This window comes from Lagopus muta, chromosome 1, assembly GCF_023343835.1.
Source record: "Lagopus muta isolate bLagMut1 chromosome 1, bLagMut1 primary, whole genome shotgun sequence".
Lineage (NCBI taxonomy): Eukaryota > Metazoa > Chordata > Aves > Galliformes > Phasianidae > Lagopus > Lagopus muta.
The window spans coordinates 165,748,082-165,762,623 of record NC_064433.1 but is presented as its reverse complement, the minus strand read 5'-3'; the positions used below and the strand labels follow the sequence as shown (position 1 = coordinate 165,762,623).

The following is a 14,542-nucleotide window of genomic DNA, read 5'->3' as shown; positions in this document are numbered from 1 at the left end:
TCCTGCCCAACCACAAGCCTAAAGGGGATTTTTGCACAAACTTCAGGTCAGGCTCAGCAAGTATAACCTAAGAATGGTAAAAGAAATGAGGAAACTGCTAATTCACTGCAAGATAAATTTTAAACCTCCTTAAAATAATATTTTAATTAATTAGCTTTATGCTGGAAAAAAAAAAAAAAACCCTTAACAAAATGCAAACTAAAAAGCCTTTGCAAATTCACATTTTTTGTAGTTTCCTTCCTTCTTTCTTTCTTTCCTCCTTTCTTTCTTTCTTTCTTTCTTTCTTTCTTTCTTTCTTTTTCTTTCTTTCTTTCTTTCTTTCTTTCTTTCTTTCTTTCTTTCTTTCTTTCTTTCTTTCTTTCTTTCTTTCCTTCTTTCCTTCTTTCTTTTCTTTCTTTCTTTTTTGTTTTTAATATTATCACTTCCCTCAGCCATCTTAGTTTTAGTACAGATGACCCTCCATAGTACATAGTATTTACAGACAAGTAAAACTAGTTAAACATCAGGATATTTATTTTGCGTACAAATATTTACAGAAAGAAAAATACTTAAAAAATTAAGTATTCAAATCTCAATTGACTTCAAAAAAGCTTCATGCTTTTACCTTATAAAAACATATTGCCTTTACTGTGCTCAAATTTAGAATTCAGATCCCTGGATTTTCTTATCAGGGCTTTCTTCTGTGCTTCATCAAATCGAATGACTTTGAGATCCTGCTCTCGGTCAAACGGCCTTCTCTCCTGAGGTTTGTTCTTTTCTTCAGATGCTTTGCTCTTCAGCTTTTTCTGATGTATGTCCAGGAGAGACTCTGATCGCTTTGACTCCTGTACAAGTAGGAAGAAAGAGGAGGGAAGACATTACTACAGAATATTAACACTGAAAATCCAAATGGAGAGATTGGCCAGGAATTAGAAAGAAAGAAGAAAAAAAAAAGAAACCTTATGAACTGGAAAACAGAAAGTTGAATTCAGCATGCACTGTGCAGAAAGCACATATACTCTTGTCTATGCACACATAATTCACTGTCACCAATGTTAAAAACACTCCTAATGTTCTCGAATCTCCACAAGATAAATGCAAAAGAAACATATAAGATGCTCTGCCATGGGTAGCAGAAAGAGAGACAACAAACCAAGAAAAAGATCCTAAAATATACGTCCTGTTTCTTGTACACTTTCTCTAAACATCTGGTTTTGGAACACACAGTCTGCATTCAGAAGGTTCATTTCCCTTCGCCCTCTACTTCCTCACACACAGTAATAATTCATTTATGACATAGGAGAGGATTCTTATGGAAAACAGAAGATGGACAGTACTTACCTATGGTGTAACTGCATCAGTGTTGACACAATTGCACCAGAAAATGTATATGGTACCAGCACTAGCTAACTAACATTAAGAAACTATTATGAAAACTAAAGCTTTAGTTTTAGGAAAGTGTCCTTGATAAAAATGAAGGGAGTAAGAAAAAGGAAAGAAAAGAGTAAAAACCTTTATTATAAAACAAACGAACACAAGCAGAATGGAGCTCAAAGAAAGCCACCCAAACCAAACCCTACTGCAAGAAACACTGCTCTTAAATGACATACATTCTGCAATTTTTAGAGAGAACTCCATTGATCTTAGAACAGTGTTTTATTCTGCAATGGTACAGAACAAAACTCAAGGTTTTTCACAGAAGTTACTCTACTATCATTGTAATGACAGAAGAAACAATTTCAGAATATCCCTAGTAGGGCTTAAGGACCCTTAAGGATCATCGGGTCAAAGACAGTATGCTAACAGTTCTGGATTTGCAGACCTGTAAGTCAAGAGAGACGTGAGATTTAATGAACCACAAATAAATTATTAAAAGTGACAGGTAAACTCCAATCTTGTAATACAAGCCAAGGCTGCCATTCTCAAGTTAATTATACTATCAAGAGACCTGACTGCCTTCTTGAAGACTTCAGGCCATAAATCAGGGAAGAAAAGGAAAGAGCAGCTGCAAGGCAGGCAAGCCTCCATATCCTACAGTGGACAGGGCTGGCAGCCAGACAAGTGAATTTGACATGGAGATCAAGTTTTCAGTAATCAACAGATGCCTGTGAAAATTAATTGCTTCTGTACAGGTTGAGAAAAACTTCACGTAATAATGCTGTTATAATGAGGCAGTGAGGCAGCTGATTATAGCATTTATCTGCCCATGAAGCTTCTTTTGGGTTAATGTGTATTTTGTCCTACAAGCCAAACTCTTTACTGTTTTCTTTTTCTTCTTGGGTAATTCAGTGAAGTAAGCTCATATTTGAATCAAGCACCAACCAAGTCCAGGTCCAAGGATAATTTAAGTAAAATACAGCCTTACACTGGGACAATATACACAAAATGCTACTCTGTCACATTGTCTGCAGTAGCTTAAGGACACAATCCTGCTCTTGTTGAAATCAATGGCAAATATTCTAATGACTTAAACAGTAGGTCTGGGGCCTAAGGGGAAGAATATAGTGGTATCACCATGGAAACCAGCAGTACTAGCAATGAGAACAAAAAAAAGTGAAGAATTGAAGAAAATGCACAAAAGGAAGTATTATGTTATTGCACTTACATTATATGAAGTCACCTGCTCAACAAGTCTCTTGTCTCTCCCAGATAATACAATTTCTTCATTATCCTTACTGGTTGACTTCTTTGCCACTTCTCTTTCCTGATGAGTGGAAACAAATTACACACTACAGTTACCAGAATGCCTGAAGTATAAAGGAAAGAAATCTATATTTACTTTAATTAAATCTGAAGGGCAGAGGCCACCAGATATTTTTTTGCTCAGCTTGACAGAAGAAGAAAGTGGACATACTAATTGGAAATTCAATGAGCTGACACAGAGTAACTGACTACTGCGACAAGAGAGGGAGCAAATGAATACCAAAATGGTAATTTCCCCTGTTTTATCTTTAAGACTCAATTAATGAGTTTTGGGAACAGAGAGAAAAAAATGCAAGGATATTTTCAGTTGAGAAATCAGATTTGTTTCCACAAAATACCAACAACAAATCCGAATGCTACCTGTATACCTATCTGATGGCAGTATTATGGGTGCATGTATGTATGCTTATATTAAAACATTACACAGATGTGAACATTTATTCATATTTATATGAATATGAATACATCTTTCACACACATACGTATATATACACAACGATCACATATATGTTATATATAAAAATACACGTACAAGTGAATAAATGCTCACCTTGGCTTTTCTCTCTCTGTCGGCTGGAGTATCTGTCCACACAGACCTATCACCTGATTTGTCTTCAGCTCTTCTCTTGAATGTTCTTGGGCCAAATCCGAAGCTTTTCAGCTCAGGTGGAAGTTCCGTCATCCACGATTCCCTTGTGACTTGCTTGGGTTCATCCTTTACAAAAGAAAAGTAGGTGAAAAAAAACCACAAGCAGACAACCAATACCCATCATCCGGATCTCTGAGCTTCCAGCAGAAATCATCTTTTTCTTTGTATTCACGATTGCAACCACTTTAGCATCACAAGCAGAACTGTGGATGAGAGCATCTTCGCAAACCCCAAAAATCCACAAATACAAAGCAGCAAAACATTACAAGTGAAACAATCCAACTTACACTGTCTGCTGAGGTGAGTTTCTCCTTCATTCTCTGAGCTCTGCGTTCGAATTCTTCAGTCACATCAGACTCCACTGGTCCTTTTGCAGGCATTGGGCCTATAATGTTGTCTTCTTCCTCGCTACTATCTGTTGCCTTCCAAAAACAAAACATTTATCTTAATCAAACTGTTACAAACCTGAAGAACTACTTCAGTTGTATAGGAATACACAACAGTGTGCTGCTACTTCATGCTGCTCTGCATGCAGCCCTGTAGCCTGTGGGACTGCAGAGCAGCACAGGAGGCAAGCTGGCAGGTAGCAAAAGACACAGCAGTATAACTGTGGACAAGGTGCAAGAAAAGGATCATCAAATTTAAATGGCTGCGTGACTGGTAGCATCAAATAGAGAAAGGCAGAAGATGCTGAGAAATTACTGGTCATTTATAAACACAAACAATTAGAGTAGGTAACACCAGTTTCTCTTATAATTGTGCCCCAAAGTATTTGCATGGTCAAATTTTCACTAATGACCACTGCATTACTGCTTTAGGGAATTAGGGGACTGCATTCTCTATTTTTATTTCCTAAATAAGAAGCTGGTGCAAAAAAAAGAATAACTGTTTTCAGAAAACAAGCTAATATAACAAAGCCCTCTCCTTGTTCACAAATTAAAAAAAAAACATGCAAAAACACACAGCTTTCATAATAAATTGCATTGTAAGGTGGTTGAGGATGAAAGACACTCCATGCTGGGCTTAAATTGAGGAAGCGTGTCTCATTTCCTTCCTCATGTCTTAAGTTCAATTCACTCCATTACCCTGTGCCTCAAATGAGATGCAATTTAAAACAACTGCCCCCATGTTTGGAGAGGAAATTGATATAAAGTGAAGAGTCAGCAGGGAACAAACTGTCTGTAAAGGTGTACTGAAATAAAAAATAGCAAAACAAGATTAGAGCAACAGCAAAATTAGTCATCATTTTCAAAGGGTAAAAATAAAAAAGAATATGTTAAAAAACAAAAACAAAAACAAAAAGCCAGCCAACAAAATAAACTAACTTCTACCTGACGAGCTGATTCTAGAAGATGTGTTCAAGAGAAAGAGCACTTGTTTGGTTTGTTTGTAAGATGTATGAACAGAGCAGTTTTGACATCCCTGCCTCAAGAGATTTGTCATTATGGTAAATTGCTTAATCGTTATTTGCAGTTATAAGATGATGTGTATCTAAAAAATGTCAGACAATCATTCTTCATGATTGACTGTGACAACTCTCACTGCAGGAGGCTGGAGAATGACACACATCTCAAATACTAATCGAAAAGCGAAGCTTCAAAGCAGCTGCTGGCTCACTCCTTCCTCACATGTCCTGTCGTGTCTGGGGAGTTAAAACTTAAGAAAACAGAAAACCTAAGTATTCTAGAAAAATGAAAAGCAGAATGACAGTGGAGATGAGTTAATTTTCACAAGAAATTAGTATTTACTTTATTACAGCACGAGAACAATTGAATCACCTGAACACTGGTACCCAGTGCCATTTTGGATGTCTGAGAGCATCCTACTCAAGAAGGCTGTGAGTTTCTTTTGGATAAACATATTTAACATCTCCACTAGTAAGTGGAGGTGAAGATATGGGAAATAATCAGCCCTTCTCTCCTCCACCACCTCAATCAACAAAAGAATAAAACATTAAATTATAGATAAACATTTTTTTTCTAGCAGGTCTCAGTGTTTTCAATAATTTTCACACAGGGTGGTGATGCACTGGAACAGGTTGCCCAAGGAGGCTGTGGATGCCCCATCCCTGGAGGCACTCAAGGCCCAGCTGGATGTGGCTCTGGGCAGCCTGGTCTGCTGGTTGGTGACCCTGCACATAGCAGGGGGTTGAAACAAATGATCATTGTTGTCCTTTTCAACCCAGGCCATTCTATGATTCTATGATCTGAACTTTGCTATAATGTTCACTGGTGAAGGACACATTACACTGAAATAAAGAATGGGAAAAAATCAAGGAGAAGTACTGTGACTACAATTTAGGATGCCTACAGCACTTGCATTCAGCGCACCATCAGTCTAACAGTAAAATCACAACAAACCAGACCAGCACGTTTCTTTTTTAGGCTTACTTATGTTTCAGTATTTAATGCAGACACCTTCTGGTCTATAATTAAGCTGTCATGCAGAAAAGTATGTCTGGTAGAGTTCTTCAGGCTCCTGCTTGTTTAAGCATTTTGGATAGCTTGTACTCAAACAAAAGACTCCTGGTCTCACCAACCTGGCTGAATTGTGATGAAGCAGATGGTCCTATTGAAGATCTGTTACTCCCAGTGTCCTGTGCAGATTTCCTAAAGCCAGGCGGTAATGCAGGACCTATGATAGGCCTCAAGTAGAAAAGAAACAATTTTATTATTATTTTTTTTAGTTGGAAGGAGGAATAAGAAAAGGAACCATCGTGGACAGTACATCAAATGGACATCCTATCGCTTGCTAAAGAAATATTAAAGAGATTAATTTAAAAATTAAAACAAAGTGTTGTTCTGCACTTCTTCCTTCCGATGGCAAGTACGGCTCCTGTGTGTTCACTACAGAAATGTGCATAAGAACAGTCTGACTCTATTTTCCACAGGGACCTCTGCAGACAGCTGGAATGCAAGATAACTGGAAATGTCATGGCACGTAGTCATGGAAATCCACTCTTCTTCCCTGGCTTCTAGCTTCAGATTCAGAAGCAATGAAAGGTGGGAGGCCGTATATAGGCATACAAACACAAGCTACCTTTTCTCTAGCAACAAAGCTGGTTTTGCTCATTCTTGTCTCATGCTAGGGTTTCGTTGCTCTTTAAAACATAAAAATAAGAGCAGTATGCTGATTCAAGTTTGTTTCCCCTTGGAGGAAGAAGAGAGGAAAAGAAAGGTTTTGTAATCCCGTGTAACTTCACTGATTTGTTTTCTGAAACTCAGCAAGCAGTACAATAATTCAATTGTCTCCAGGAACACAGCAAGGTGAGAATTTATTCTCAGTGGTGCAAACAGTTCAAAGTATACTACAAACTGTGCCTGCAGCTCTGAAAAGACCTCAGTAGACAAGCTCCTCTTTTAATAATCACCACCATATTCCTCAGGGCTAATGAAAATGCAAACAATTATCACCTGAAGAAATATCCCAGTGAGGTATCCTCCCAGTCTTTCAGACAGAGACTTGATTTATTATGACCTCCAGTCTCAGAGATTTTCGGCAATCAAAAGTAACGCAACGTGAATCGGATTATTCTAATGACGGTCTGCTAACTCAAGTATAATCTAATCAGCACAGCCCTGCTGTAGTGATGTTATTATTGGGTTTGAGGAGGGGAAATCAAAAGCAGAAAATCCTGCCGGAAAGGCAGCCACAGCCAGCCAGCCACAAGCAACACATGTGAGCTCAGGCCATGGCAAGGGCACTGGTGAGGATTTCAAACCCAGGCAAGAGGCCTAGGCTAAATCTGAAGTTCCATCCCCACCTAGCTGCTGTAAAGAAGAAACAGCTTTTATGTTTCTCTCTTCCTTTCTGACTGCTTGCTAGTTAAGACTGGGTTTTAGGGTCCTAACATAAAGATACCGAAGTTAAACCCATGCAGATACAGCCAAAATAATCTTTTATTTTAGTATGCAGTTAACTTTATTTTGAGAGGAAAGGGAGTTAACTGAACTATAAAAGATTTCTACTAAAATATACAGAAACATCTCTGCTGTGGGCTGTATCACTGCAACCTGTGAAAAGAAGCAGATCTCAAGTACCCTGACTTGCTTCTATCACAGCTCAAAGGCTCTTCCAAGGAATAGACAAATGGTTCCCAACTCGTCCCTCCCACGCTGCCTGTTTCTCTGCTTTTTTCCACATGAATAACCCTGTTGCTCAGGTCTTTCCTCAGCAGCACAGAGCTGACACGAGCCCTGACAGCTTCCTGGATGGCCAAACACATTCTGAGCAGTGAGGCAGATCTAATTCCAAATCTTAGATGTATTTTTTCTGCTGTTAGTAACTCTGGTACTTATCTACACTGATCCAGAAGAAAAATACTAACTTACCAAGAATTTCACTTAATAATACAAGATTTCATATACAGCAAAAAGCACTTTCCTGCTGCTGGGTTTTGAGTCCTTGCTAAAGTCAGAAAGAAGATGGGCATGTCAGCATTCTCCTGATGTCTAACTTAAAAAAAAAAAATCATTAAGATAACCTTTGCTCTTTATCTAGATGCATGGATTCTTCTGGAAGCTTTACAAGTACTGTACCTCTGTCTAACATTGATAAGTAGCAAGATCCTTTCTGAAGTTGAAGGAAATCTGTTCACTTATGTTTTTTTAAGCTGAAATGATTCAAACAATTTTTGAAGAGCTGCAACTTCCCACACAGGCTGCTCTTAATTATGAATATTTGTTTTGACAAGTCTGGAAAAGACACAATGGAATAAAAGCTTTTCTAAAAGAATGAGTAAGTCACAAGGAGCTAAGAAACAGTATATCTATATATTGAAACACGTACTCTTGTATTTGCTTCAGATATTCAGGTCTAAGTTGGCAGCTGGCAATCCACTCACTCCAAGGGACAATGCAGGGGGAGACAGCAGCGCTGTGTCTACACCCTGCACAGCTCATGCTCCTACTGTGTCAGCACAAGCAGACAGCCAGGTGCATGGGGGTGGAAGACAGACAAGGCTCGTCCTACACATCACACCTTGCCCACCTATTCATGGAAATGGGGTGGTGCCAACAGCTCTGCTCAATCTGTGTGTGAGGAGCTGGTGTGTGATGAGCTAGGACAAAAGAGCTGGGAAGAGCAGACTCTTCCCTCTGAATTCCCACCCCTGGAGGCATTCAAGGCCAGGCTGGATGTGGCTCTGGGCAGCCTCGTCTGGTGGTTGGTGACCCTGCACATGGCAGAGGGGTTAAAGCTAGATGATCATTGTGATCCTTTTCAACCCAGGCCATTCTGTGATTCTGTGAATTAAATGCAAGCTATCTACTAGTTTGGAAGAGAACTGCTTAGTAGAAAAAGAAGTTGGGTGTAAGCACACAGAAGTTCTGAGCATACAAGATGAGTGAGCACCTGTGTCATCTCTCTCACCTTCGAATTACAAGCTACCTCTTCATCTTTCCTCTTTTCCATTGCACACTTTGACACAACCCTTTATAGTGTGGGCTTTCATGCAAAGAAAAAAAATCAAGAAAGCAGGAAGTTGACCTCAGCTGATATTAAATGCAACAAGGATTTCTTTGTGCTGCTTTACTAGAAAACACATTATTTTTAGTAGCTACCTACATTTTATAACAAAAGAACACATTCTACATATGTGAAAGGTAAGAAAGGGAGCAGTTCCTCCTGCTGCTTTGAAAACTCCAAAGGAGCCTGCTGAGCATGACACCTTGTAATCACAAGTGAGTCTGTCAGTTACAGCAAAGCACGGCCAAAAAAGGCATGCAAAGGTTACTTCCAAATAACTGTAGGCCAACACATTCAGGTTTTCTCAACTGCTGCCAAGCACCATAAAGATTAATCCAAACTGAAGAAAATTCAATTTTGAAAATTGCTCACAGAAAGAATGCTGTACACAGCTTGAGAACAAACTGAGTCACCTCCCTAACACCAAACACCCATACCTGACAGGGAGCTACTGATTTATTTTATCTATCAGCTCTCTATCGCTCTGGGGAAGATAACAGTGATCAAGGGATTTAATGGTACCTTTCATCAGTGAATGCTTCCTTGGAAGTGCTGATTTCAGTACAGGCTATTTGAAATGATAGAAGGAAGTGCATAGATGGATGCAAAACTAGGAGGCTGTGAGACACAGTTAAATTGTGCATGGACAATCCATGAACAGTTTTCCTTTTTAGGTATTTTGTAATTACCTGCAATCAAACAGAAAGCTTCCTGAAAGAGGCTGTCAATAATGCTTATTTGGTTAGACATGACAACCTGCTTTCTAGAAACATATGCCATTCAGATACATTTCCTACCTAGAGAAGAATAGAATATAATCCTTGGTGCATTAGCAAGAGATAGTTACAATCATCTGCATTGTTTTACAGCACACAAGAGCTAACTGCCCTACTCCTCTCAGCCCAAGAATGAGCCACACAAGTAGGGGTCCCTGCAGCACCAATTTGTTTTTCCTGCACTGATCCAAGACCTATGATAGGAGATGGAAGAAATGGGACATACAAAGTATAAATCAGACAATTCACATTTTTAATTTTTCTCTCCAGCTTTCCAAACAGTACTAACAGGGCTGTGTGTTCTGCTTCAAGGGAATGCTGCTCTCATTCTCAAAAATGCAGAGGAAGCAATTTCAATCACCTGAATCTGAAATGAACAACTGAAGTGTTCTCTAATAGGGACATAAAATATTGTATCTAAAATAATTATCTTTTAAGAAAAAGAGCCTGAATATAATTCCATTTTAATTACCTCTCTGGGGAATCATCCTCTTTTTTAAATCCAGGAGGAAGAGCAGGCCCAAAAAAGCCATCATCATCATCATCATTATCCTGAATTCTTTTTGGCTTCCTGCAAAGATGAAGACTTCAGTTAATAATTACATTCACATGCAGAGCAATTATCCACATTTTAAAAAAGGAAAAAATTAAACATAAAATGATTTCAGACAGCCTTGTGTACTAAATAGCTTGCTGTTACCACGGAAACAGTGCAAAAGGCTCCAAAATAATTTGAAGCAATTAAAAATTTGGGAGCATAAGCTTTGCTTCAGAAATGGTTTGACATCAAGGCAAAAAAAAAACTACCAACAACAAAACAACAAAAACATTAGGAGTGCTTTTACAGGAGAAAGAAGACTAATATGATTCAGGGGGAAATTCTTTATCCAGAGAGTGGTGAGGTGCTGGCACAGGCTGCCCAGAGAGGTTGTGGATGCCCCGTCCCTGGAGGTGTTCAAGGCCAGGTTGGATGGGGCCCTGGGCAGCCTGGTTTAGCATTAAACGTGGAGGTTGGTGGCCCTGCATGTGGCAGGGGGTTGGAGATTCATGATCCTTGAGGTCCCTTCCAACCCTGGCCATTCTGTGATTCTGTGATTCTATGATGTTAAAATAGTATCTCTATTTACAAAGTGGTTTTAAATTCAGCACAGTTCTTTCTGCAATTGTGTACAGTTGTCTGCATTTTGACTATCTTTCACAGTTTAGTTCAAACTGAAAAGCTGTTGAGTAAGACAACAGGAGAAAAGTGAGTAATATTTACCCTAACACACAAAGACAGCACAACATTCTGCAAGAATGAGAGCAGATTTAGATTAAACGTTAGGAGATATTTTGCTCAAGGGGTGGTGAGGCAGTGGCACAGCTGCCCAGAGAAGCTGTGGGTGCCCCATCCCTGGAGGCGCTCAAGGCCAGGCTGGATAGAGTCCTGGGCAGCCTGAGCTGCTGGGTGGCACTGCCCAGGGCAGGGGTTGGAACTGGATGGGCTTTGAGGTCCCTTCCAACCCTACCATCGTGTGATTCTGTCGTTCTACGAATATGGAAAGCACATCACCAAGTTTTAAGCAAAGTTTACCTTTTTGTTTATGTAACGCTGATTCTCACATTATATACAGACACACTTCTGCAACAACGTAAAGACACAACCTGAGAACAGACTCACTTGGGTTGTGAAGCTCCTTCTGAATCCTCTCCAGAATCTCCACCTGTGTCTCTAGGCAGAGGAAGAGATTCAGAATCGTCGTCACTGTCAGCAGCTTCTGAGCTGCTGCTGCTTCTGTAGTCCGGGGGCAATGCTGGTCCTGCAACTGAGCACCCAAAGTTACAGGGGATATTTGTTAAACATTTCAGAGAATCATAGAATCATAGAATGGCCTGGGTTGAAAAGGACAACAATGATCATCTAGTTTCAACCCTCCTGCTGTGTGCAGGGTTGCCAACCACCAGACCAGGCTGCCCAGAGCCACATCCAGCCTGGCCTTGAATGCCTCCAGGGATGGGGCATCCACAGATTTCAAATGAGTGTTATCTGTCTTGGTACTCCTCAAACACCTGTCTCCCTGGAGGTTATTCCCAGTTCAATGATGCGTGAACAGCAGGCACAGAGCTCATCACACTGCTGAGAAAAGGGATGCCTCAGGCTCCTAGACATCTGTCAGAAGGCTGAGAATGAGGCTCTCTGCAGTAAAGAGGAGGATGGAGACATCCTACTTAAGGGGAGGTTCAGGCGCTAACGCTGTATGTAACCAGCATGCACAGCTCTTGCTTGCATACTGTACATGTATATTGGTCTGACCCTCGTAACAAATGCCCTCCAGACAAGAAGCTTGATACAGGTACCCTCAGAGGCTTCCCAGACCCAGGGCAGGCCAGCACAGTTCTGTACAGCACCAACAACCACCTGATACCACAGAGATGTGACCGTACTGGTGATTCAACTCTGCCATGTACACACCATTCCTCTTCTTCATATTTCAAGCACTGAAGCTGAGACTGACAGGACAAAAAGCTGTTTGGTAAAAGGCATTGTTAACTATATGAATAGTCAAGGATTGAATGAAAAGACGAGGTGCAATAAAACCAACAAAAAGGAGGGTAACAGAAAATTACATCTTTGACTGAGATTTTTTTTTTTTCGATGGCACAAAGTAATGCCTGATGCAGACGGATACTCCATTGTTAGCTAACATAAAGCTAGGCAGAAATTGAGACCTTCAGGTAAGCTTTACAAAGCTTTTATCTGTCTTTATCAAAAGACACGGAGCCAGGAGAGTTCCCTAGTTATGATGTACCCAGATGGATCAGCCACATTGTTTTCTGATTTCACAGGATGGACCTTAGCCAGGATGTACAAATACATGTCATTGCTAAGAAGGAAAAACAAATCAAACAAACAAAAAAAAAACAACTAACAAAGCAAACAGAACTGTTCAGTGAACGACAAACTGGTGGTAAGTTTGTACCCAGAGTGGTGGCCAATGTCTCAATGTCTGGATGGAGATCAGTGATGAGTGGTGTCTCTCAGGGGTCAGTACTGGGACCAGATAACATTATTATCAATGACATCAACAGTGGGATTGAGTGCACTCTCAGCAAGTTTCCAGGTGACACCAAGCTGTGTGGTGCAGTTGACATGCTGGAAGGACAGAATGACATTCAAAAAGACCTAGACAGGCTTGAGCAGTGGGTCCAGGAGAACCTCATGAGGTTCAACAAAGACAAGTGCAAGGTCTTGCACCTGGGTAGTGGCACCACACTATCAGTGGGGGATGTAAGGGTAGAACACAGCCCTGCTGAAAAGGACCTGGGGGTACTGGTGGATGGGAAGCTGGACACGAACCACCAACATGCCATCACAGCCCAGAAAGCCAACTGTATCTCGGGCTGCATCAAACACAGTGTAGCCAGCAGGGTGAAGGAGGTGATCCTTCCCCTTTGCTCTGTGCTGGTGTGGCCTCAGCTAGTGTACAGCGTCCAGATTTGGAGTCCTCAGTACAGGAAAGCTGTGAACCCAATGGATTGATTCCAGAAGAGGGCCACAAAAGTGATCTAAGAGATAGAACGCTTCTCCTATGAGGACAGGCTGAGAGAACTGGGGCTGTTCAGGCTGAAGAAGAGAAAGCTCTGAGATGACCTGAGAGCAGCCTTCCAATATTTAAAGGGGGCTGTAAGAAAGAAGGGGACAGACTCCTTAGCAGAGTCTGTTATGACAGGACAAGGGAAAACGGTTTCAAACTAAAAGAGGGAAGATTTAGATTGGATACAAAAAAAGTGTTTTTTTACAATGCGGGTGGTAGGGCACTAGAACAGGTTGCCCCCTTCCTGGAGACATTCAAGGCACGGCTGAGCACCTGATCTAACTGTAGGTGTCCCTGTTCATTGCAGGGGAGTTGGACTAGGTGGCCTTTAAAGGCCCCTTCCAAGTCAAATGATTTTACAATTCTATGACAAACAAAAAAAGAAAACAACCCAGCCTAGCCTATAAAGCTCAGGGTAAGAGAGAACAAACAGATGGATATAATAAATAGCCATAAAGGTTCAAGGAGTTGTGGCCTGAGGAAAAAAAAAAAGCTTAACACAAAGTATTAAGAAGACAAACAAAACAAAACAAAAAAAAAACCCAACACTACAACTTATTTCTCCAGCAAACGAAGCAGAGCATCATTTGGTCTGAACAGAGGCAGGGGTTGGATGGAGCAAAGGGAGCAAATGGATGCAAGCTGAGAAACGGGTCATGGCTTAGTGAGCCAGAAAGAACAGGGAAACCAGTGCTGTGTAAGGAGGAGGCTGGTCCCATTGACATGCTGACAAACACCAGTGCTTTCTACTCCAATTCCTTCCCACTGTTCTCTCTGCCATGCCAAAGAGCAAGCTTGTGTGGGCTGTACAATTAGGCAGATCAGGGAATTTAGCAGACATAAAAATTACACAGCAAAAACCAGCACTGCCCTGAAAGAGCTGCTCGTACTTGGAACTGCTACCAAAATAAAGAGCCTGGTTCGGGAAGGAAATGGGCGTTTATAGGCTGGGGATGGGGGAAAGAAGAGTCACTTGGTGAAAGCAACGGAAGAGCAATGGATGAAGGAGAGCAACAGAGGAAGCAAAGTAGCAAGCAGAGCTGGGTCTGACTGAAATGCGCGTTTCACTGCTGTCCGGAGCGGCCATCCTCGCAGTGCTGCTCTGACTCGCTCTTCTGGTAGATGTTACGATGGTTCGGCACAACAGGACGGCGCAGCAGGACGGCCCCACGCAGCCCGCTCCCTCCCCACACCCCGCGCGGGCGGTGCCGCCCCCTCCCCTCAGCGCGGCGCCTCACCCTGGCCCAGCTCTTCATCCGGGTCCTCCTCGGCGCGGCGCGGGAAGCCGGGCGGCAGCGCGGGGCCGATCAGCTCGCGCGCCATGGCGAGGGGCGGGGGCGCGCCGGTGACGTCAGAGCGGCGCCGGCCGGGCGGATTTAACCCCGGAAGAAGAA

General features: G+C 41.5%; 1 protein-coding gene across 2 annotated transcripts; it reads right to left on the bottom strand.

Moving 5' to 3' along the window:
* Nucleotides 1–390: 390 nt before the first annotated feature.
* On the bottom strand, nt 391–14,503 carry GPALPP1 (GPALPP motifs containing 1). Of its 2 annotated transcripts, none has more exons than XM_048933417.1 (8): nt 14,387–14,503; nt 11,234–11,378; nt 10,046–10,144; nt 5,871–5,976; nt 3,619–3,753; nt 3,233–3,397; nt 2,585–2,683; nt 391–824 (listed from the first exon to the last, which is right to left on the bottom strand). In XM_048933417.1, exons 1-8 carry the CDS (start codon nt 14,469–14,471, stop codon nt 606–608), a joined length of 1,053 nt encoding a protein of 350 aa, XP_048789374.1. In that variant the 5' UTR covers nt 14,472–14,503; the 3' UTR covers nt 391–605. The 2 variants fall into 2 exon arrangements, with proteins under 2 accessions (XP_048789374.1, XP_048789375.1); XM_048933418.1 differs by having other exon boundaries at nt 11,234–11,372.
* Between the last annotated feature and the right edge of the window lie 39 nt (nt 14,504–14,542).

Coding starts and splice junctions, on each gene's coding strand:
- GPALPP1 (XM_048933417.1), bottom strand. CDS start 14,471: ATGGCGCGCGAGCTGATCGGCCCCGCGCTGCCGCCCGGCTTCCCGCGC. Junction 10,145..11,233: donor GAAGGAGCTTCACAACCCAA/GTGAGTCTGTTC, acceptor TCATCTTTGCAG/GAAGCCAAAAAGAATTCAGG. Junction 2,684..3,232: donor ACAGAGAGAGAAAAGCCAAG/GTGAGCATTTAT, acceptor TCCACTCATCAG/GAAAGAGAAGTGGCAAAGAA.